The following is a 20134-nucleotide window of genomic DNA, read 5'->3' on the forward strand; positions in this document are numbered from 1 at the left end:
GGGGCGCGCGCGGCGGCCGTTGAGGGACCGTTGGGGCGGGCGGCGGCGGCGGCGGCGGCGGCGGCGGCGGCGCGCGCTGCGGGCAGTGAGTGTGGAGGCGCGGACGCGCGGCGGAGCTCAAGCTGCTGCAGCTGCTGCCGCCGCCGGAGGAATCTTGATCCCCGCGCTCCGGACACCCCGGGCCTCGCGATGGTGAGTGAGGCTGAAGGGCCGCCGAGGCTGGGGGCTCTGAGGTGGGCGCGGCGGGGCAGGACCCCCGAGAGCGCGAGTGGACCCAGAATGGGGGGGTGTTTGGGCCCCGGAGAGCGCCTCTGGACCCCTCTCTGCCCCACTATCGAGGGCATTCGAACCCAGAGCGGGACGTTTGGATCCGAAAAGGGGGTTGGGGCTTCCAAAAGCGACTTTTAGCACCAGATGGGTTCTCTGGCCCCCAGAAGGGGCACCTGAGCCCTCCAAGGGGGTATTTGAACCCAGGATGGAGCATCTGGACCTTCAGAGGGTAAGGGCTCTTGGACCCAGGATGGGGCGTTTGGTCGCTAAGGTGAGGTGTTTGGATTCCAGGGGGGCGAGGTAAGAAACATTGGCTAGGGAAGGGGGTGATTTGTGCCCTGATAAAGGCTTTGGGTCCTGAGAGGATGCAGGGAAGGGGGATCGGAGGGAAGCCGGGCTGCTGGGGAGCTCCCCGAGAGGGGGCCGTGGGTAGCTGGGCCTGGACGGGGGGAGTGCTCCTGGAGGGGCGGGGGGGGCCCTTCTACAGATCAGACCCTTGAGGGGAAAGAAGGAGGTTCTCCAAAGACCGACAGTGCAGAGGAAGGAGGAGGAGGATGAGATGCAAGCTTGGGGAAGAAGAGCCTGGGGTGGGTGGCAGCCGAGGTTAGGAGATGCTCTGGAAACCTGCAGGGACTGAAGAGGATTGGGGTCGGGGAAGTGGTTAAAAGAGGATGGCGAGCTTGCCAGTGCTGGGGGGACAGGGGGCCTCGTGGTTGATGTTGGGGGCAGCCAGAGAAGGTTCTGCGGTTCCTGGTGGGTTAAGGCTATTGAACTAGGAAGGGAGGTTGGGTTTGGAAGTGCGGAGTGTTGCGTTTGGGTCCATGAGGAGGTGGCTTTCCGAGGTGAGGGGTGGGAGAGGACTTTGGCTTGGGTGGTGTGGGAGGTGGGGTGGAAGGAGATCTGGGGACGTGTTGGAGAAAATGAATGGCGGCTGAGGTGGGCCTCGGGTTGGAGGTGGATGTGGGTAGCTCCCTGGAAGTTTCCAGGGCAAAGCTGGGACAAAGACTGTTCAGTCTGGATGGGGGGTGGGCTGCAGAGGCCGGAGGGAGTGGCTCTCGGGTCCCCTTCCCAGAAAGAATGAAGCTGGGCAGAAGGCAGGGCAGTGGGAGCAGGTGGGCGGAGTTGTTCAGGCCCCTATGGCGCACTGACGCTGTAGGAAATGGGGGTGGGTGATGAAAGTTTGGGCTGCATCAAACGAGCCAGCTTTTTCAGCCTTGAACCTCACCCGCTCACTGTCCCTTTCAGACCAAGAGAGCTGTTCTTTCCAAACAGGAATGCTGGTTTTCTCATGGTCTCCAGCTCCACGCACTGCTCTGCATCTCCTCACTTGTGCCAAATGACAGTGCAGTGCAGTGTGGCGTTGGTGACAATCGGACGCCTGTTCCTGTGGCCTCGGGGTGGGGACTGCAGAGCTTGACTAGAGGAGACCTCCAGAAGGACCCCTTCATCAGCCCGAGGGCCGCTTGTTCTGTTCGGGGCCCTCACTGAGTGCTTCTGTTAATTCACACAGCTGGGGCTTTGAGAGAAAACCAGCAGACTAGTTCTTTCCCGGTCCCTGCTACCCACAACACCCCTAGCCCCCCAGGCTCAGCCTCGGGACCGGGCGCAGCCATCATCCCTGGCAAGGCTGGGGAGAACAGGCCGCCGCTGCTGTGTATCAGATCTCATACTTGCTGACACAGGCCTCATGGCTCCTCTCACCTCTCCCCCATTTTCCCCCAGCAGAACCTTGCTAAACGGGCAACGAATCACTGGCAGGTGCTAGGAGGCCCCCCGCCTCCCAAATAGGACCCGAGCTTTGGCCCTACTAGTTTCTCTTTCCGTTTGTAATCAGCAAGGTATGGATGGGTGGGACAAGTCACTGCTAACTGGCCTTGGACTTTGGCCTGAGCTCTGTGGCTCCTCCTTGGCCCGGGTGAGGGGCCCTGGCCCTGGTTTCTGATCTCATCTAACACTGCTCCCTGGCACTGGCTGGGGGCTGGGGCAAGGCAGAGAAATAATACCCTCTTCCCTCCCCTACCCCAGGATTATTTTTTTTTCCTTGTCCAGCTCCTTGCTGGAGCCTAAGATGAGGGACATGGAAGCAGGAGACCAAATGGGTTATTTTGGAGACAGTTGTTGGTGAAAGCTGAAAATCTTCAGCTCAGGAAAGGGAAGAAGCCCTGAGAAGGGCTCCCCAGCGGTGATCAGTTTCCTGGGCAGCAGCCATGCTTTGAGATCTCTAGCTTGGAGCTGGGACCTTTCCTTCCCAAGCAGGGGAGAGGGTCTCCTAACAGGGAGGGAGAGAGTGTGCGATGGGCCCTACAGTCTGAGCCATGCCTATTTGCAGTGACCCTGTAGGAGTGTGGCCGAGCCTCTGCGCCTTGCAGCTTGGCGGTGGGGAGCGGCAGACACCGGCCTTCAGAGCCACTCTGGGCCATTCTGCAGCCTGTGCCAACCGCCTTGCCCGCAGCCCCTGCCACTGCTGCCCGAAGGTGGTGTGGTAGGGGTGCGGAGGTCCCCGACTGGACTAGCTTTTTCTATCCAGGCTAGGGGAAGAGGATGAAAGCAGAGGGGATGGTGGCCCTGCTCCCCAGACTGCTGCTCTCCCGTCTGCCTCCTCCCCTCCCCTCCCCTGGCATCACCTGGCCTTGGTAACCAGAAGCCCATCCTCTGTTCTCACTTTCCCCCAGCAGCTTCCTCGGGTGTCAGGACCTAGGGGATCAGCTCTGGCTTCTTTACCCGTAGAAGCCAGGGGAAGCGGAGGAGCAAGGGGCTTGTGGGCCTGGGGCTGCCAGGCTGGCGTTCAGTTCAGGAGCCCAGCAGCCCTGGGTCTTTTTTGAAAGCGATGCAGAAGTAGCTCCATTTGGCCTCCTAACCTTCCCTTTAGACTTTGGACTTTTCCAGAATGTGCATGTGTGGTGTTTTTCCTTCTCTACCTTCCTGCTTCCCCCTCCCTTAGCCATCTCCCCTCTGTCATCATCACTTTGATTTCCCCTCCCATTCTGACTATTTGGGGCTTGGCCTAAGTTTCTCTTCCCTTAGATTTAAAAAAAAAAAAGAAAGAAAGGAAAAAAGAAAAAGGACATTTGAGACCTGTTCTAATGTGATCGGTCTTCATATTTGGGACAGGGTTGGGGGGTTGTTGCTAGCTCTGGAAACTTTATAGAGAATAATGCAAATACACACAATGGCATGCATCAGTTTGGGGGGCTCTCAGAGTCAACGCTAGGAGCCCCTTTCCCCTAATTGTGAAAGGAAATAAAGGAAAGGGATGGTGGTCTGGGGAGAGCGGTGCCTTTTTGGCAGCATTCACAAAAACCAAGGAAAATTCCTTTTTTGATGCTAAATGTTGGGATTTTGTTCCCCTCATGGCTGCTTCCCCAGAGGATCCCTATGCCTGGCTAGTTCCCAGCACACCAGTGTGGGACAAGCTAGCCTTTGCTTCTCCTCTGCCCCGCCCCCAAGCCCCGCATGCTGTAAGGGCTGCCTGCCACCGTCCTAACGAACAAACGGAGCGGCCAGGGCCGGAGAGGGTTCAAAACTGCAGTGCAGCGGGGGAAGCTGACTTTTGTCCTCCAGCCTCTGCCACCACTGCCTGCTGCAGTCCCCTCCCTGACACCCACCCTTCCTGCCCAAAAGAAACAGCGGAATGGCACCCCGTGCACAAGAGAGTGGGGGGCTGCCCCCTGCCTGAGCAGGATTCTGTTAGGCACTCGGAGCGCCTCAGAGCCCCCAGTTAGGAGAATTGTTGCCAGTTGGGTCCACTGTGCTCGGACCTAGTGCCTCCAAATCGGTGACACAGAAACTAGCGAAGAGCCCCCAGACATCTTCCCTCTGCCCTACCCAAGGACTGGCCTGTTTTGGTTTGGAGCCTTCTAGAGCTGCTTGATTAGGCCTCTAGGGCAACTGCTCCCTTCACTCAGCCTCTGGGGCTCCTGTGCTGTGCTGGTGCAGCTGGGTTGGGTCTGGGGCAGCACTTCTTCCCGCCCACCGTGGCTCCAGAGCACTGGGTTGGATTGGAGACCTCGGAGTCTGGGCGGTGTAACCAGGCCCTGTGTCAGGCTGGTCTGGGTTTCCAGCCCACCTTAGCCCCCAGCTTCCTGGACCACCAGACTTTATCCCAGACCCTGGCTCTGGCATGACCTCCCTTGCCCAGGTAAGTGGGTGCCGTGTGGAACCAGCCTCACCAGAGGGGGCCGGGCTGAGCAAGGATGTGCCAGCCTGTGACTAACTTTCTCCTTCCTGCTTTTCCAGGCTGACCAGCTGACTGAGGAGCAGATCGCAGGTGAGCTTGCCTCCCTCCCGCTGCCGCGGGAAGTCCTCTGCATCCCCAGCCAAATCTTACTCCAGCCCAGAGGGGCCAGGAGGAGCGCGTGACAGATAAACCTATTGTGTATAAGAGCACACCACTGCCCCAGTAATACCAAACCTCACAGTCCTGAGCCCGAAACTCACCTGACGGCAGGGCTGGTTCCTCTCCTGGCCATGGCTCCTCGGGGTCTTTTAATTAGTGGCTGCAGGGTGAGCCCGACCCCTGCCGGTTAGGCTCAGAAGGTGAGCTCCCTGCCTCACTGTGGGGCTGCAGAGCTCCTGGCCCACTTGAGGAGCCGCCCAGGAGATGGCTCGGCACTCCCACCTCCGCACTCGCCTTTGCACGCGCTCGCACTTGCTTTCTCCTGGGCCAGAAGTGCCTTCCCCCGGCGGTTTGCACTGACGGGCAGCTCCTTCTCATCCTTCGGGTCTCGGCTCCAATGTTGCCTTGGAAAGGACTTCCCTGACTCCCCTCTCAAATAGACAGCTTTCCTTTACTCTCCATCAGGTCACTCTGTTTCCTTCACAGCCTTTCTCTCTATCTGAAATTATTTTATGATGTCTTTACCTGCTGTATCTCCTGTCACTAGATGAGTTCCTTATTTGGGGACTTTATCAGTCCCTGCTGTATCTTTGGTGCCTAAAACATAGTAGGTGCTCTGTAAATTTTTGTTGGCTAAATAACTAAAACGAATGAACAAAGGAATGATCACATATTTCCCAGTAAGCTAAAAGAAATCCTTGAATCCTGTCTAATTCATTTTTGTAGCCCCACTGTCCCCTAAAGCCCAGGAAGTCACAGCTGCAGGAAGTACTGTGTGTTGAGCAGGTTTCCCTGCCCCCCCGTCCCAAGACGATGTGCTGCCTGAGGACAGAGGCCGGTTCTCAGTTAAGCTCCACAGCCATGGGCTGGAGCAGAGTAGCCCCTGGGCCCCAGCAGCTACCCAACCCCAGCTTTGCTGTCACGTTCAACACGCTCCACGTAACTGGTACTGAAGGTCCAGCTTCTGAAGTGGGAGGAGACAGGGATGGACTTGCCTTCTCTCCTTTCCTCCCCTCCCCGCACCCCTCCTCCTCCCCCCACACTTTCTGCTTCTAAACTTTGGCCCCCGGTGGCTATGGAGACCCACCGAGGAAAGCCAGAGAACCCCCTTGTTGTTTAGTGATCATGAGCGCAGGGTGCCCACATGACCCCCTCCCCCAAAGAACAACAAGGCCTCAGCACAGGGCGGTGGCAGCATCCCCAGGGAGACACTTAACGCTTCTCCAGGGCCCAGGTGCTCGGGGGCAAAGCTTCTCGGCTGTACGTGTGGCTCCTGCCACACTCAACCCCCGCTCTACCCTCGGGTAACACAAACACACGCTCCACGTCATGCCCCCGCCCCCCCCCCCGCCCCGTCCCCATTAGCAAACTGTCCACCACCTCACCCCAGCCCACGCCCTGTGGGAATAGGCTGCCAGGCATCTGTTCTCTGAGGGTTTGGGGGTGGGGAGAACCAGGTGCCGAAATGGGCCCAGTGGGAGGGCAGGAGCCACGCGCTTCTCTCCCGCTCCTGATGCGTCCCCAGCTGTGGCCTTCCCACTCAGTGCCACTAGCGCCTCATCCTCCTGGCTTGGCAGCCATCCCCTCTCCTTCCGTCCCCCCACCTACCCCACGCATCGTCCGTCAGCCGTGCTCTGCTGCCGGCCACCCCCAGACTCCACCATACACAGCGCTCGGCTCCTCTGGAAACCAGGGAACTGGGCTGGCGGTACCAGTCAGGAGGGATGCCGTGCCGCCCAGAGGCGTCCTGCACCTCTCCTTCCCTTCCTTTCCCAGCCAGTTGACCTTGGCTGGCATACTTCAGATAGAGACTTCCCACGGCTCTCATCCCCTCCATGACGTTGGTCCGTTTCATCATTTGAGGGAGAGGCTGAAGCCAGGGACCAAGAAGAAATGTAGGAAGGTCTAAGGCCACTGTCACCCATTTTCCCCTCTGTCCCCACTGAGCTAGGGTGACAGACAGGCAGCTTTGCCTGGCACAGGCCAGGTGCTCAGTAAGTGTTGACTGAAAGAAGGAAGGGTCTGGCCCTGAGTACAGAGGTGAGAGGCTTGGGCTGGAATTGAAGTCTTGTTCTGGTTTCTTTAGGTGGGCCTGACTCTTTCGGCCTGTCTCCCAAGGTCAGGACTTCCCTGTGTCCTCAGCCTCTGACTCATTGTATTTCTTCTCCCAGAATTCAAGGAGGCCTTCTCCCTCTTTGACAAGGATGGAGATGGTACCATCACCACCAAGGAGTTGGGGACAGTGATGAGATCCCTGGGACAGAACCCCACTGAGGCCGAGCTGCAGGACATGATCAATGAGGTGGACGCAGATGGTGAGCCCCATGGAGCGGGTGGGCAGCCCACTCCCGGTCACCCTCACGACCACGGGGAACCTTCCTCCGGTGATGGATGAGCCGGTGTCTCCTCTGCCAGGGCTCCGGGCTCGTCTCCCAGGGCCCAGGCCCAGAGCATCCCTGCTCCCTTCCCCACCTTGCAGGGAACGGGACCATTGATTTCCCGGAGTTCCTGACCATGATGGCCAGAAAGATGAAGGATACAGACAGCGAGGAGGAGATCCGAGAGGCCTTCCGTGTCTTTGACAAGGTGAGCAGGCCTTTCCCAGAGTGGCTCTGGGACTCCGGCAGAGAGCAGAACAGGTGGCGTCCCAGGATGCCCTGTGTAACGGGAGTCAGAACTTCCAGGAGGCCCAGGCCCCAGTGCCATCCCCGCTGCCGACTTGCTCTGCCACCTCAGGAAGCCCCCCTGCCCCTGCTGAGTGTGGGTGACTTGACAGTTCCTGCACTGTGGCCCCCAGGGAAGAGCCGGGCGAATGCCTCGAGCTCAAAGCTTTTGTCTGTCCCCTGACACCCAGGATGGCAATGGCTACATCAGCGCCGCAGAGCTGCGCCACGTCATGACGAACCTGGGTGAGAAGCTGACCGATGAGGAAGTGGATGAGATGATCAGAGAGGCTGACATCGACGGAGACGGCCAGGTCAATTACGAAGGTGAGCCGACCCGGCCCCTGTCTCTGGGCCAGCAGGAGCTTCTGGAACAAGCCTCCAGGTCGGGGCGGGGTGCGGCTTGGGGCTGAGCCCTGCTCGCTGGCTGACCTCCTCCCTGTCTGTTTCCCTCCGCAGAGTTTGTACAGATGATGACTGCAAAGTGAAGGCCCCCGGGCAGCTGGTGATGCCCGTTCTCTTGATCTCTCCTCCCGCGCGCGTCTTCAACACTCCCCTGCGTATCCCGGTTCTAGCAAACACCAATTGATTGACTGAGAATCTGATAAAGCAACAAAAGATTTGTCCCAAGCTGCATGATTGCTCTTTCTCTTCCTCCCGAGTCTCCTTCCATGCCCCTGCCATCTCTTCCTTTTGCCCTTCCCCCTTCCATTCACATCTTCCAAGGCCTGATGCATTCATAAGATGAGCCCCCTAGTCCCCTTGTTCGGGGGGGCCCTGCCCTCCTTCTCCAGCCCGGGTGGCTCTCGTCCGTCTTGGTTTGTTTCTTTTCATATGTCCTCTTATATTTTGGGTGCCGGGTGGCTGCCAGCCCTGTCCCGGGACCTGCTGGGGAGGGGCCGAGGCCCTCCGAGGGCCGGGCAGGAGAGCACGCCTTTCGCTGTTGCATGCGACCAGCCCTGTGATTCCCTGTGCCGATCCCAGCAGCCTGTTGGGGCAGGGGTGCCGAGAGAGGCATTGCAGAAGGACTGAGGACGGGGCGGGGGGGCGGGGGGGGTTCCAGAGTTGTGGTGTTGACTGGATGTGGCCCAGGACGGGGTCAAGGGGCGAGGGAGGCTTGGAAGCCGGCATTCTTTACCACTTGAGGAGGCCGGCTCAGAGAAGGGGCCGGAGAGAGTGGACGAGCCTCAGATGCCATTGGCTGCTCTTCTGAACCCATCTGATCGGCTTCCTGAGGTGGGGCTGAGCGGGGCTGCTCCCCAGACCCTCCTGCACGTTGTCCAGCCCGTGCTCCTGACGCGATCTCAAGCTGTCCTGTAAATACCTGGTGCTAACATCCCATGCCGCTCCCTCGTGACGCCCCTGCCCCCCCGCATCGAGGTCCCCTCATCGGAATGGACGTGGGGATGGCCGCTTTGTAATATGCTGGTTATCCTTTCTCTTTCTTCATGCCCCTTAAAGCTTTAATTTTGTCCAACACCGTGCTGGGCTAGCTGAGGGGTGGAGAGAGGGAAGATGTGCCCCACCACACTCTGAAGAGAACATGCCTGCAATAAAACAGTCCCGTCGGCCAGCTGCCCTGGAGGACCAGCGGCCGCGGGCAGCTCTGCTTCCTCCGCCGGCCCCTCCCGCTCCCCTGTGGTGACTTGGCTGGCTCCCCGACCTTTGTGCTGTCTCTGTGCCCGCCTCTGCCCTTGCCCACCTGCCTGCCCTCACAATCCCCGGCCGAGAGCATGAGCCGTGACCTTGCTTCTGATTTTCGCCTCTGGGACAATTCAGTCAACGTGGGCAGTTTGGTCATCCGGATTTTTTTTTGTTTTTTTCCCTGTTCATTTCATCTGCCCTCCACTCCCTCCCCAGCCCCAGGTTGATCAAATGGCTTTTCCTGGGACCTGCCCAGCTTTGAGAATCTCTTCTCATCCTCACCCTCGGGCACCCAACCTCCGGGGGACGGAAGGGGAGGGATGGGGCATAGTGGGAGACCTAGCCGAGAGCTGAGGGTTAGGGCAGGTAAGCGTTAGGCTGTGGATGTTTTCGGAGTGTTTTGGTTTGTTTTTTTTAAACCGGGCAATATTGTGTTCAGTTCAAGCTGTGAAGAAAAATATATATCAATGTTTTCCAATAAAATACAGTGACTACCTGACTCCGCTCTTCTACTCTTGTCTTGGTTAATGGGCCTGCTGCCTGCAAGGGCCTGGAGCCCTTCCCCAGAAGAGCCTGTCCTCCATGCTCGCTCAAGAGACTTGGCCTCAGCACTGCACAGCCACAGTTCAGAGCCCAACCAGACGGCCGGGTGGTTGAGGGCAGGATTCTATCCTGGCGGCGCAGCCCGTCAGCTCTGAGTGCTCGCCATTGGACATCTTGGGACCTGCACGCGTGTGCGAGAGAGACTGAGCCCGCCTTAGTGGGGGCCTGTATCAGTCACACGAATGACTGCAAGATGAGGCCTGAGAAGGCCTGAGGCAGGTCCATTGCGTCACAAGAACATCCCAGTTTGGGGGTTGAGGGCGGCGGGAAGCATCAAGCTGAAAGGTGAGTGGTCACCTGGCTGTGTGGGGGTGGGGGAAGGAAAGGCATCATCCCAGGGAACAAGAAGGCAGGGTCAGGCCCTGGGGGCCTAGGCCGGGGGTGGGGGGCGTCTCGACAGGGTGCTCCGGCCAAGAGGTGACCAGTGTCAAGCGGGAACCCTGAGTGCCAAGTTTGAACACGCGGTGGGGAGAAAAGAGGCGTGATCCTGAGCTCACAGCTTCAGTCAGCTCCTGGAGAGGGCACACGACTAAGATTTGAAAGAAAAAGCCCCAAACAATTGCAAACCATAGAAAGCTCCTCAGCTTCCCTGAGGTAAGTGGGGATGAAAAAGAAAGGAGGGGAGGCCCCGCCCCCAACTACCAAACACTGGTCGATAGACGTCATCTAACATCTGAGCTGCTCTCACTCAACCAGGGGCTGGGCAGGAGGCGAGCAGAGACAGCTCAGTGGAGTAAAAAGACTTCTGCTCACCTTTACCCGGCCTTGGGAGGACGAAGAAGCCTGGCAGGGTTCAAACTCAGGGCCCTTCCTGTGGCGGAAAGGAGACACATTTTTCCAAAGCCCCAGTTTCTCTGCCCCCTTTTTCTGCCATCTGGTTGTGGCTCGAAATTGGTGCAGTAAAGATGGTAGAGTGTTGTGGGTAAGAGCTCGGGGTCCGGGGCACTTAACTGCGTGCATGGCCTTGGGTAGACGGCTCTCTGCCCCTGTTTGGAAAGTGGGGCTGTGGTAACACTGACCTCGGGACTTCCCTGGTGGTCCAGTGGTTCAGACTCCATGCTTCCACTGCAGGGGGCGTGGGTTCGATCCCTGGTCAGGGAACTAAGTCCCGCATACCACGTGATGTGGCCAAGAAAACCCACTGACCAGGGCCAGCCGAGGATTGGTGAGCCCGCAGGAGCCAGGCCTGGGGTGCAGTGAGCGTCCAGGGGGCATGAGCTGCTCTCCATTGGGTGCCTTCTACTCCACGGGCTGTCTTCTAAGCTCTGCCTCCGTGATCTCATTGAATCCTTCAAGCAGCCATCTGGGCTGGGTGCTGTTAGTCCCCATTTGGCAGACTAGGAAACTGAGGCCCAGAGAAGTGCAGGAACTAGTCCAGGGTGATTAAGCAGAAAGTGAGAGCTGGAATCTGAAGCAGATGTGACCTGAGCAGTCAGTCCATGCTCTCAGCTGCCTGGCTTTAGAGTAAATGGTCTTTTTTTTTTTTTAAGATGATTTCAGGTAGGCCAGAGCCAGCCAGTGGGAAGGCTAGGCTGAGGCTGGGGTCACAGCGGTGGAGTCTCAGATGGGAGCTGCCTTCTTAGCAGCCAGGATACCTGTGGAAAATTCTGGTCTTATAGCTGTGAAGAAGATAGGTTTTGGTGACTCACAGAATTGGGCTCCAACCCAGCGTCACCACTGCAGTGTCTGTATACTCACTAAGCCTCAGGTCCCACCTCTGTCACTTCCTACCTGATAACCTTGGAGCAGTGACTTCACTTCTCTGAGCCTCAGTTTACCAGTCTGCAAAATGGAGCATAGTAATTGTCTCTCAAAGGAGGATCAGAAAATATTGTGCCGCTTTTTAGACATCGTCTCATTTACCTCTCACCCAGGCCAGGTTGAGTCCTAATAAAATTTAGTATGCATTTATGACATGCATCCTCCCCAGTGGGCATATGAGCACAAGATAAGTTATCATCAAGAGCTGACAGGAGGGGGCTTCCCTGGCGGTCCAGTGGTTAAGACTCTGCACCTCCACTGCAGGGGCGTGGGTTCAATCCCTGGTTGGGAAGTTCTGGGAAGTGTAGCCAAAAAAAAAAGAGAAGAAGAAGAACTGAAAGGAATGGAGGCAGGGGTCGGGGGGGCAGCTAAAACCTCTAGCACCACACTTCTTGGAGGTGGGTGAGCTGGGACTTGAACCCCAGATTATTCGCATCCCAAATGCCCACGATTTTAAGCACCGCATTGCTTTGCCTGCACTTCTCTACTGCCCCGTCGTTTATTTCCCCCTTGGGCCCTGTGTTTTGACTTTGACTCCCACATGGCCTGCGTTATTAAGGCAGCGAGGGGCACGCACCAGCTGATGCTTGCTGTGGGTCACTTCCAACTCAGGCTCACAGATCCTCTAGGCCAGCTCAAAACCTGTCCTGAGAAAGTGACTACACAGGGGGACACATCGGGAGGTGCCCAACTGGGGCCCACTGGAGGGAAATCCAGGTTCCCCTCACCTCCCAGAGGGGAGCTCCAATGCAGTGGCTCTGGAACCACCTCTAAGTGTCATTCCCAGTGTGACCAGCAGGTGGGGCAGTGACCACAGAAGGCCCAAGAGCAGCTACTCCCGGGGACTGGCCAGGGTGTATGTGTGCGTGCATGCTTAAGGTTCCATCTGTGCCCGAAAGTCAGAAATGAATCAAGAAATGAAGTTAAAAGTGCATAAAGTCTCCTTGAGGGAGACAGACCTGTTCCCAGCGTGTCACTTCTTGATCCCAACGCCAGACCAGAGCGGGCGCCTCCCTTTCACTGTGTTCTCGGTACATTCCACAGCTTGTAAATTTATATTTTTGTGGCTTATTGTAATACATATTTCTGTGATTATTAAATTCTCACCACCACTGAATTGTGAGCGAGGTAGAGCCAAGGCGGTGTCAGTCACTGCTATTTCCCCAGCAGGCACAGAGCAGCCGTGGGTCCAGAGCAGGCTCAAGGGAATGTGTGTTGAATGAATGAATGAGACGAAGGAAAGGAGGCATCAGAGGCCAGTGTCAGAACTGTGAGCACAACAGAAACACTCTTCTTTACTTGGTTAACCTTCTTCCAATCCTCAGGTCCTGGCTCAGCCATCTCCTCCTCCAAGAAACCCTCCCTGATGTCCCCCAAGACTCCACCCTTCACAACGTCCAGCCCTGCCCCCTCTGAACTGTGAGCTCCAGGAGCGCAGGGCCAAGGCTGTCTGTCCCTGCCATGTCCCCAGCGTCATAGGGACAAAACCTGACATACAGTAAGCCCTCAATCAGAGCCTGCTGAATGAATGAACGGACGTCTGTGCTACAACAGGCTGCAGTGAGGACCATTGTGGAGCCTCAGATGCACTGAGAGCGCCTGAGAGGAGTGATTAAGTCTTCAAGGAGGAGGAATAGCCTAAAGCAGGAACTTGAAGGGCAAGGGAGCTTTTGACAGATGGAGAAGGGGAAACACGTCTCATGGGAAGGGTGAGCTCAGCGAGCTAAGAGGTGGAGGCCCCAAAGGTCATGGGCTCTTTGGGGAAACCTCGGTTGTCTGCTGTGGCCAAGCAGAGAGTGTGGGAGTTGGCCTCCGGGCAGTGGGAGCCCTTGGAGCTCGGCAGGCAGGGGAGGAACCATTCAGACAAGACCTCCAGACAGGACCATGGCAGCCAGCGGAGAGGTTACCCGGGCAGTCAGGGGTCAGGAACCAGCCAAGAGAGGAGCTTCCAAATCATCCTGGAGGGGCCGAGGGAGTTGTTTGAAAACCCGCACCCTGGCAGACAGTGTAGACATCCAGGCCAGAGCTGGTGGGGCTCTAAGATAAACAGTGGGATGCAGAGGAGGGGGAAGATTCCTGAGATGTTAGGCCTGGTGGGTAAAAGCCAGCAGAAAACCAGCTTCAACACTTAATCCTCTCCTCCCCTTAACCCACATCCGAAAAATAGGACTGATAATGGCACTCACCTTGGGTGAGGATGCTGTGGGTTCTAAAGCCCAGCCCTGCCCTGCCATTCAGCGAATGCTGAGGCCAGAACTGACCCACCTTCCAGGGGCGGCACAGAGAGAGGAGGGAAGCGTGCCTCCCACCCCCGGTGTCTTGCCTGGACAGGCAGCCCTGCCCCACCTCGATTCCTGCCTGAAACGCAGCCCCTCCATCCCATCCCTTCTGCACGCTCCTCCAGGGGCACCTTTGGGCTGGTTCCCACTGAGGCCGGGCCAGGATTGGTAACAAAGGCCGGACCCCACCTGATGTTTCTTGAACTGTTTTTTGGTTTGTTTTGGTACAAGTCAAATTTTTACTATTAAATTCAAGCAATAGGACTTCCCTGGTGGCGCAGTGGTTAAGAATCCGCCTGCCAATGCGGGGGACACTGGTTCAATCCCTAGTCTGGGAAGATCCCACATGCGGCGGAGCAACTAAGCCTGTGAGCCACAACTACTGAAGCCCGCATGCTAGAGCCCATGCTCCGCAACAAGAGAGGCCACCGCAATGAGAAGCCCGCGCACCGCAACGGAGAGTAGCCCCTGCTCGCCGCAACTAGAGAAAGCCCACATGCAGCAACGAAGACCCAACGCAGCCAAAAATAAATAAAATAGAATAGAATAGAATATTCTAAAAATAAATGAAAAATAAATTCAAGCGATACAATATTTCTCTGGCAAGACTGCTATAACAGTTTCTAAACTTCCTCAATTTGTTTTTTCAGTATTACATTTTTTTTTATTGTGGTAAAATACCCATAACACAAAATGTACCATTTTAACCATCTTAAAAAGTACAATTCAGTGACATTTAGTACATTCATGACGTTGTACAACCACCGCCGCTATCTAGTTCCAGGACATTTTCATCACCCCAAAAGGAAACCCCACATGCATTAAGCAGTTGTTTGACCTATTTTTAACTCTCGCAGACACCCCTTCAAATGAAACATAACGTCTGGTGGGAAGAAGTCAAAGCAATGGAGAAAAGCGTTGTTTTCAAACAGCATTTGCCCAGATGCCAAAGACCACTACAGTAGCCACAACAATAACAACGGCAGTAACGGTAACCCGTATTGTGGGCTTTACTCCAGGCCCTGTGCTAAACTGCTTTTCGGGGGAATCATTTAATCCTTAGCACGGCCTTGTAAGCTAAGTATTAGATTATGATCACCATTCTGCGCAAAAGGAAACCAAAGCAAACTCCTCAGCCCAACAGTGATCTGAGCTAAGAAGCTAAAAAGATAGACCAGGGACTTCCCTGGTGGTCCAGTGGTTAGGACTCTGGGCTTCCACTGCAGGGGGCACGGGTTCCATGGCCGCCGCTATTGTCTTTATAGGAAGCTCATGCCTCATCTACTCCTCCAGCCCTCCCCAGGGGCAGATTTATTGTTTTAACCCTGAAGCCAAGTGAGAAAGGGGAACCCAGGGCTGGGGGTGAGTCTGGGGGGGGCTTTCCCATTCACCTCCTCCCACCAGCAGAAGCACCACTTCCTTTCATGTTTACTCCTGGAAAACCCTTGAATTCTGTACCTGAGGGCAGGGGATGGCAACGAGAAGGGGGGAGGGGTGGATGGCTGGACAACACCCCAGCAATCAGAAGGGGAATTGAAGGCTGGAAATCACCCCAGAGGAATCCAGGGTGGGGCCGAGACTGCTCTGTGTCCCCAGCACTTGGTAGAGTCAGCGCCCACTATGTTGAATGAATGAATGAATGAATGAATGACATTTGGGTGGCAGTTCCCAGGACACAGGCGGTGAAGTGAGGCTCTGAGAGGGGGCATAGGGACAGGCACAGGACTTAGGTCTGAGTTCTTGGGCCGTCCCTGGGTTCCGTGCCTCCCACCGCTTCATTCCCCAGCTTCTCCCCCAGCCCAGGGCCCCACCATCCACATCTTGCAACTCACCAAGCCATGCAGTTTCCAGGCACCTGTCCAGTGGTGTCACCCACAATGCAACAGTCTCCCCTTCTTCACCTCCCCTGTGGGGACCAGGCCTCCCAAGTCTGATGGGGAATCAGAAGTAAAGGGAAGCAGGGAGCTTGTCGGAGAATCCTGGGCTCCCATGAGGCAGAGAGAGGGTGGCTCTTGGAGTGGACTGGGAGAGGGCAGGGCTGTCCGCTGGGGGTTTGGGGTGGGCATCCAGGGCACCCTGCATGAATGAGGATCAGAGCCAGAACCCTAACCAGAGCAGACCTGAGTGCACAGAAGCTGCTGGGAACTTTTCTGCCTTCTAAATATTTAGACAGCAAGATGGATAGGCAAAGCGAGGGCCAGACCAGGCCACCCAGGCCACCGGATATTTTGAGAGAACTGTTCTTTTTATGTTCCAGGATAATTGTTTCCTCTCCCTCTCTCCCTCCTCCCACAGCCCATCGTGGCCACCCCGAAGGAGGAGAAATAGCAGCTGATCACCCCCCTGAATCCAGGGGGTCAACATTCTGGCCGGCTGGGCTCCAGGATCCAGCTCTGGGCTTGTCCACCCGCAGCCACTGGTCAAGCCCCTGAATTTCTGGCTGCTGCTCTCGGAAGACAGGGCAGGAGATCACGGGGCAGATGTCAGCAGAGGGAGCAGGCTGTCTCGGACCCCACTTTGGACGGTGTTCCCACGGTGCTGCTGGATGGCTGTAGGACAGGCAAGGGTGCCCCCTGCCCCTCGCCCCAGGCTGACGAATGCACCCAGCTCCCATCCTTCCCCCCGAGAGAAGTGGGGGCCCTTGAGCCCTTCCTCCCCGAGGCCGGCTGGGAGAGGGACGTCTGCAAGTCGCCCTGGCCAGGCCTCAGGCACAAGCAACAGAACCAGAGCTTGAGCCGCTGGAAGACGGCCTTGCGGAAAAGGATGAAGACCCAGGGATCCAGGATGGGGTTGAAGGCATTGAAACGGAAAGCGAGGAGGTCCCCCATCTCACTGCTGTCCGGGGCGATGGCCTGGGTGAAGCCGTGGATCTGAGGGCAGAGTGAGGGTGTCAAGCAGCACCCACGAGTCCTCTGCCCCCACCCCCACCCCACCCTCGATCCCCTCCCCCCACTTGCTCACTGGCAGAAACGAGGGAGGGGTGGCCTGTCCGAAGGGGAGGGAAATAAGATAAGATGAAAACTAACAAACAAGTGCATCTGGGGAGCAGAGGGAGAGAAAGCCCTAGGAGACAGCCAGCAAAGCCCTAGAGGGAGAGAGATGGGGCGGTAGGGCTGGGTCCCAGGGCTGTGTCTGTGTGTGTCCAGTTTCTGAGTCCTCTGTAACCCCCCAAAGGTTTGAAGACCCTCAGATCTAGCCCAGCCCTTGAGTTTTACAAAAAGAGAAACCGAGGCCCAGAGTATAGACAGGATGACTGGGTGCCACAGGACCAGGGTTGGCCCCGCTGCAATTTGGGAGGGGCAGGGCAGGAGTTCCTGCAGGAAAGGGGCGAGGCCAGGAGATGCCAAGGGCAGACTCATGGGTGGGGCTGGGGAAGTGGGGAGCACGGTGGCAGGGAGATCAGACTCTGGCATCAGAGGAGCCCAGGGTGCAGACCTGCCTCTGTGTGATCATGGGCAAAAGACATCATCACCTGTCCTCTGTAAAAATGGTGACAGGGCAGAGACTTCGTCACATTTCTTGCTAAATGCTTGTGGAATAGATGCATAAGATCATTTTGGAGATTATCGGAGAAAGGATTTCTAAACCACTGAGCACAGGGTGGACAGAGAGCAATGAATGGCGGATCTTATTATCATTGTAGGGGTAGGAGAAGGTTGGTGGGGGGTGGAATTGGTAGGGTTGGGGGGCTAGAGATATGGAAGGGGGAGACAAGGGTCAGAAGGGGTCAAATGGGGCAGAAGCAAATGGGGAGACTTCTCCAGCAAGTTGGGAGTTGTTTGACCCTGGACAAAGCCTCTCATCTCTCCGGGTCTCAGTTTCCCCATGTGTGAAATGGGTACAAACGATGGAGGATGGCGCTGGGCTCTGCCTTCCTCCCCACCGCCCACCCCGATCTGCCGAGAGGACTCACCGTGAGAGGCAGGGAGCACACGGCCATGATGCCCGTCATGAGGGCCAGCAGAATCAGGTGGTCAACCTCGTCTTCGCCCGCCCGGGTGCTGGGGACCAGCGAGCCGTGGTGGCGCCTCTGCTGGCGGTACATGCGGCAGAGGCTGAGGGTGACCGAGCCGTTGCAGAGGAAGATGGCGGCCACCAGCAGGGCCACGAGGCTGGCGTAGGCCAGCGAGAATGCGCAGCCGCCCAGCTCGGCCGAGCGCATACGGATGAAGCACCAGCTGCCCGGGCAGTACTGCTGGTGTTGGCCCAGGCCCAGCAGGGGCAGCGAGCAGAAGACGGCGCAGAAGGCGTAGATGGCGGGCAGCGCCAGGCGGGCGCGGCGCGGCCCGTCCAGCCGGGCGTAGAGGTAGGGGTGGCTGAGCGCCAGGCAGCGCTCCACGGCCATGGCGAAGAGGATGAGCGTGGAGGCCAGGCCGAAGAAGGTCATGGCGAAGGCGAAGGCATCGCACAGCGCCGGGCGGCCCCGGGCCAGGCCCAGCAGCGAGCTGTTGCGGGCGTAGGCCGCGAACACCGCTGGACTCAGGAAGCACGTGCCCAGCAGGTCGGTGACCGCCAGCCCGGTGACCAGCACCGCGAAGGCCGAGGGGCGTGACCGTCGCCGCGCCCCCAAGATGCCCAGCGCCAGCCCGTTGCCCACCACGCCCGCCACGAACATCAGGGCGCTGGTGGCCGGGCCCACCGAGTCCCGCACGTACGTGAGGTTCTGGCACGAATCCGCCATCCCCGGCCTCCGGCGGCCGCCCGGGCCGGAGGGGTCCCCGGGGTGGGAGGTGGCGACGGAGGGGAGCCGAGCCGGGTCCGGCCCTGCGACGCCCACCACCGCGCTCCCCTCCCCGTGGTCCTCGCTGCAGTTGGAGGTCGGGGGGAGGGAGGGTCCCAGCCAACCCACCGCAATTCTTGTGCGACTGTCTATTTCTCTCCCCTCTGTCTTCCCCAGGTTCTGGTACTCTCTCTCTCTCTCTTTCCCCTATTTCTTTCCTTCCCTACATCTGTCTCTCTGTCTAGTCTTTTCCTCTTCAAGTCCCTAGTTCTTTCCTTCTCTGTCTCTGTCTCTTGCTGTGTCTCTGTCTCTGTCTCCTCCCTGGTCCACCCCCTCTGCCTCCCTCCCTCCCTCCCTCTCTCCTGACAGCCGTCTATTCCCTTCTCCGCGTTTCTGCTTTCCCAGCCCCTCCTCACTGCCTGCGGTCTCTCTCAGCTCCTCCTCTGTCCCCTCGCTCCTTCTCCGGGGTCGTGCTGGCTGGGTCCCTCTCCGAGTGTGAGCTTCTCCCTCCTCCCCTCCCTCCTCCCTCCCTTCCTATTCATCTTGCCTGCTCACCCCGGCTTTTTCATTTCCTCTCTCTGCCCCACGTTCCCCCGCCTCTGCTTTCCCCAGAGGGCCCTGGCCTCCGTCCGCCTTCCCCGGCACGCTCCCTCCATGCCCTCTCCCCAAGACATCCATCTCCTGCCTCCCCCTCCCCCTCCCTGTGTCCCCTCACGGTCCCCATCACCGAGCCACCTGCCACCTCACACACTCAGGACTCTGCCAGCGTTCTTCCCTTCCCAGCGTCGGCCGGGTGGGGATCACCTGAGTCATCATCACCCTGGAGTTGGGAGTTTGCCAGCAGGGACCCGGGCGGGACCTGAGGGGCACAGCTGACCAGTCTGCAAGGCTGTCTGGGGTGGCTTCTGGCATCTGTTCTGGGCTCAGGCCCCACGGGGTTAGAACATTGCCCAAGGATTGAGAAATGACCAGGAAATTCCTGCCTGATGTAGTGTTTTCCAGGCACAACTGAGCTTGCTTTTCCCTGGACACAGTTCACTCCTTCCATGAGCCCTGGCGTGGGGGGGGGGCGTGGGGGGGGTGGGGAGGAGAGACTTGGCATCTGCTGGTATGGGACCGGCCCCCACCCCATCCCGCCAGGATTTCCACTGCTCAGCATCAAAGGGGAGCACCCTCCCGCCCTCTTGCCTCTCACCCTAGCACTCCCAGGCCTCAGGCCAAGCTCTGGTGACCTTGACTTCAAAGAATAATATTTTAGCCACAGACAGCCGTCCAGGGCTCCAGCACTGCTGTTCCTTAATTTCTCCCACTCCTCTACAAACACATCACCAGCCGCAGAGCCGCCACCCTCCAGCCAGTGTGAGCAGCCTGTGTGTCCCAGACGCCAGCACAGCGGTCACCAGTCCCTGTTGCCACTGAGCCTGTGGCTTTCCATGCAGCCTCCCAACCCATAAGGGCCAGATGGGACCTCAGAGACCTTCTCAGACACCTCTTATTTTTCAGGGAGTCAGTTTAAGTGCAGAGATGACAAATTCAAGATCTCACTCCATTTGACTGGAGTTTCTGTCCCAGTTCGACCACCTCCTTGCTATGGGATAGTCCCAGGCCAGGATGAGAAGCCAGTGGACCTCAGTTTCCTAATCTGTACAATGGGCTTCATGGGCCTGGTGGCCGACCATGGCCAGTGGCCCATCCCAGACCCCTCTTTGTAACAAGGAGAGAGCCTGTGTACATACCGTATCCCATCCAAGGCCAGGAAGGATGCTCCTGACCCCAAGGACTGGACGTTGGGCAGCTACAGACTTCCCCTCTCCGTCGTCATGCCACCCCTGCTTCCGTGACCACAATCCCCTCACCC

General features: G+C 57.7%; 2 protein-coding genes across 3 annotated transcripts; one reads left to right on the plus strand and one right to left on the minus strand.

Moving 5' to 3' along the window:
• Window positions 1-15: 15 nt before the first annotated feature.
• CALM3 (calmodulin 3) lies at window positions 16-9412 on the plus strand. 2 transcript variants are annotated; one of them, XM_029208566.1, is made up of 6 exons: window positions 16-192; window positions 4507-4537; window positions 6778-6921; window positions 7086-7192; window positions 7461-7596; window positions 7729-9412. In XM_029208566.1, the coding sequence occupies exons 1-6, from the start codon at window positions 190-192 to the stop codon at window positions 7755-7757; spliced, it is 450 nt and encodes a 149-aa protein (XP_029064399.1). In that variant the 5' UTR covers window positions 16-189; the 3' UTR covers window positions 7758-9412. The 2 variants fall into 2 exon arrangements, with proteins under 2 accessions (XP_029064399.1, XP_029064391.1); XM_029208558.1 differs by lacking the exon at window positions 16-192 and adding an exon at window positions 2669-4408 and having other exon boundaries at window positions 7729-7892.
• A 4749-nt stretch (window positions 9413-14161) lies between these two features.
• Window positions 14162-18569, minus strand: PTGIR (prostaglandin I2 receptor). Its single transcript, XM_029206986.1, has 2 exons — window positions 17470-18569; window positions 14162-16426 (listed from the first exon to the last, which is right to left on the minus strand). The coding sequence occupies exons 1-2, from the start codon at window positions 18235-18237 to the stop codon at window positions 16040-16042; spliced, it is 1155 nt and encodes a 384-aa protein (XP_029062819.1). The 5' UTR covers window positions 18238-18569; the 3' UTR covers window positions 14162-16039.
• Between the last annotated feature and the right edge of the window lie 1565 nt (window positions 18570-20134).

The sequence above is a fragment of the Monodon monoceros genome, unplaced genomic scaffold (assembly GCF_005190385.1).
Source record: "Monodon monoceros isolate NGI ecotype Baffin Bay Population unplaced genomic scaffold, NGI_Narwhal_1 Super_Scaffold_10, whole genome shotgun sequence".
Lineage (NCBI taxonomy): Eukaryota > Metazoa > Chordata > Mammalia > Artiodactyla > Monodontidae > Monodon > Monodon monoceros.

Coding starts and splice junctions, on each gene's coding strand:
- CALM3 (XM_029208558.1), top strand. Junction 7,193..7,460: donor CCTTCCGTGTCTTTGACAAG/GTGAGCAGGCCT, acceptor CCTGACACCCAG/GATGGCAATGGCTACATCAG. Junction 7,597..7,728: donor CGGCCAGGTCAATTACGAAG/GTGAGCCGACCC, acceptor TTCCCTCCGCAG/AGTTTGTACAGATGATGACT.
- PTGIR (XM_029206986.1), bottom strand. CDS start 18,237: ATGGCGGATTCGTGCCAGAACCTCACGTACGTGCGGGACTCGGTGGGC. Junction 16,427..17,469: donor TGTGCTCCCTGCCTCTCACG/GTGAGTCCTCTC, acceptor CTCTGCCCTCAG/ATCCACGGCTTCACCCAGGC.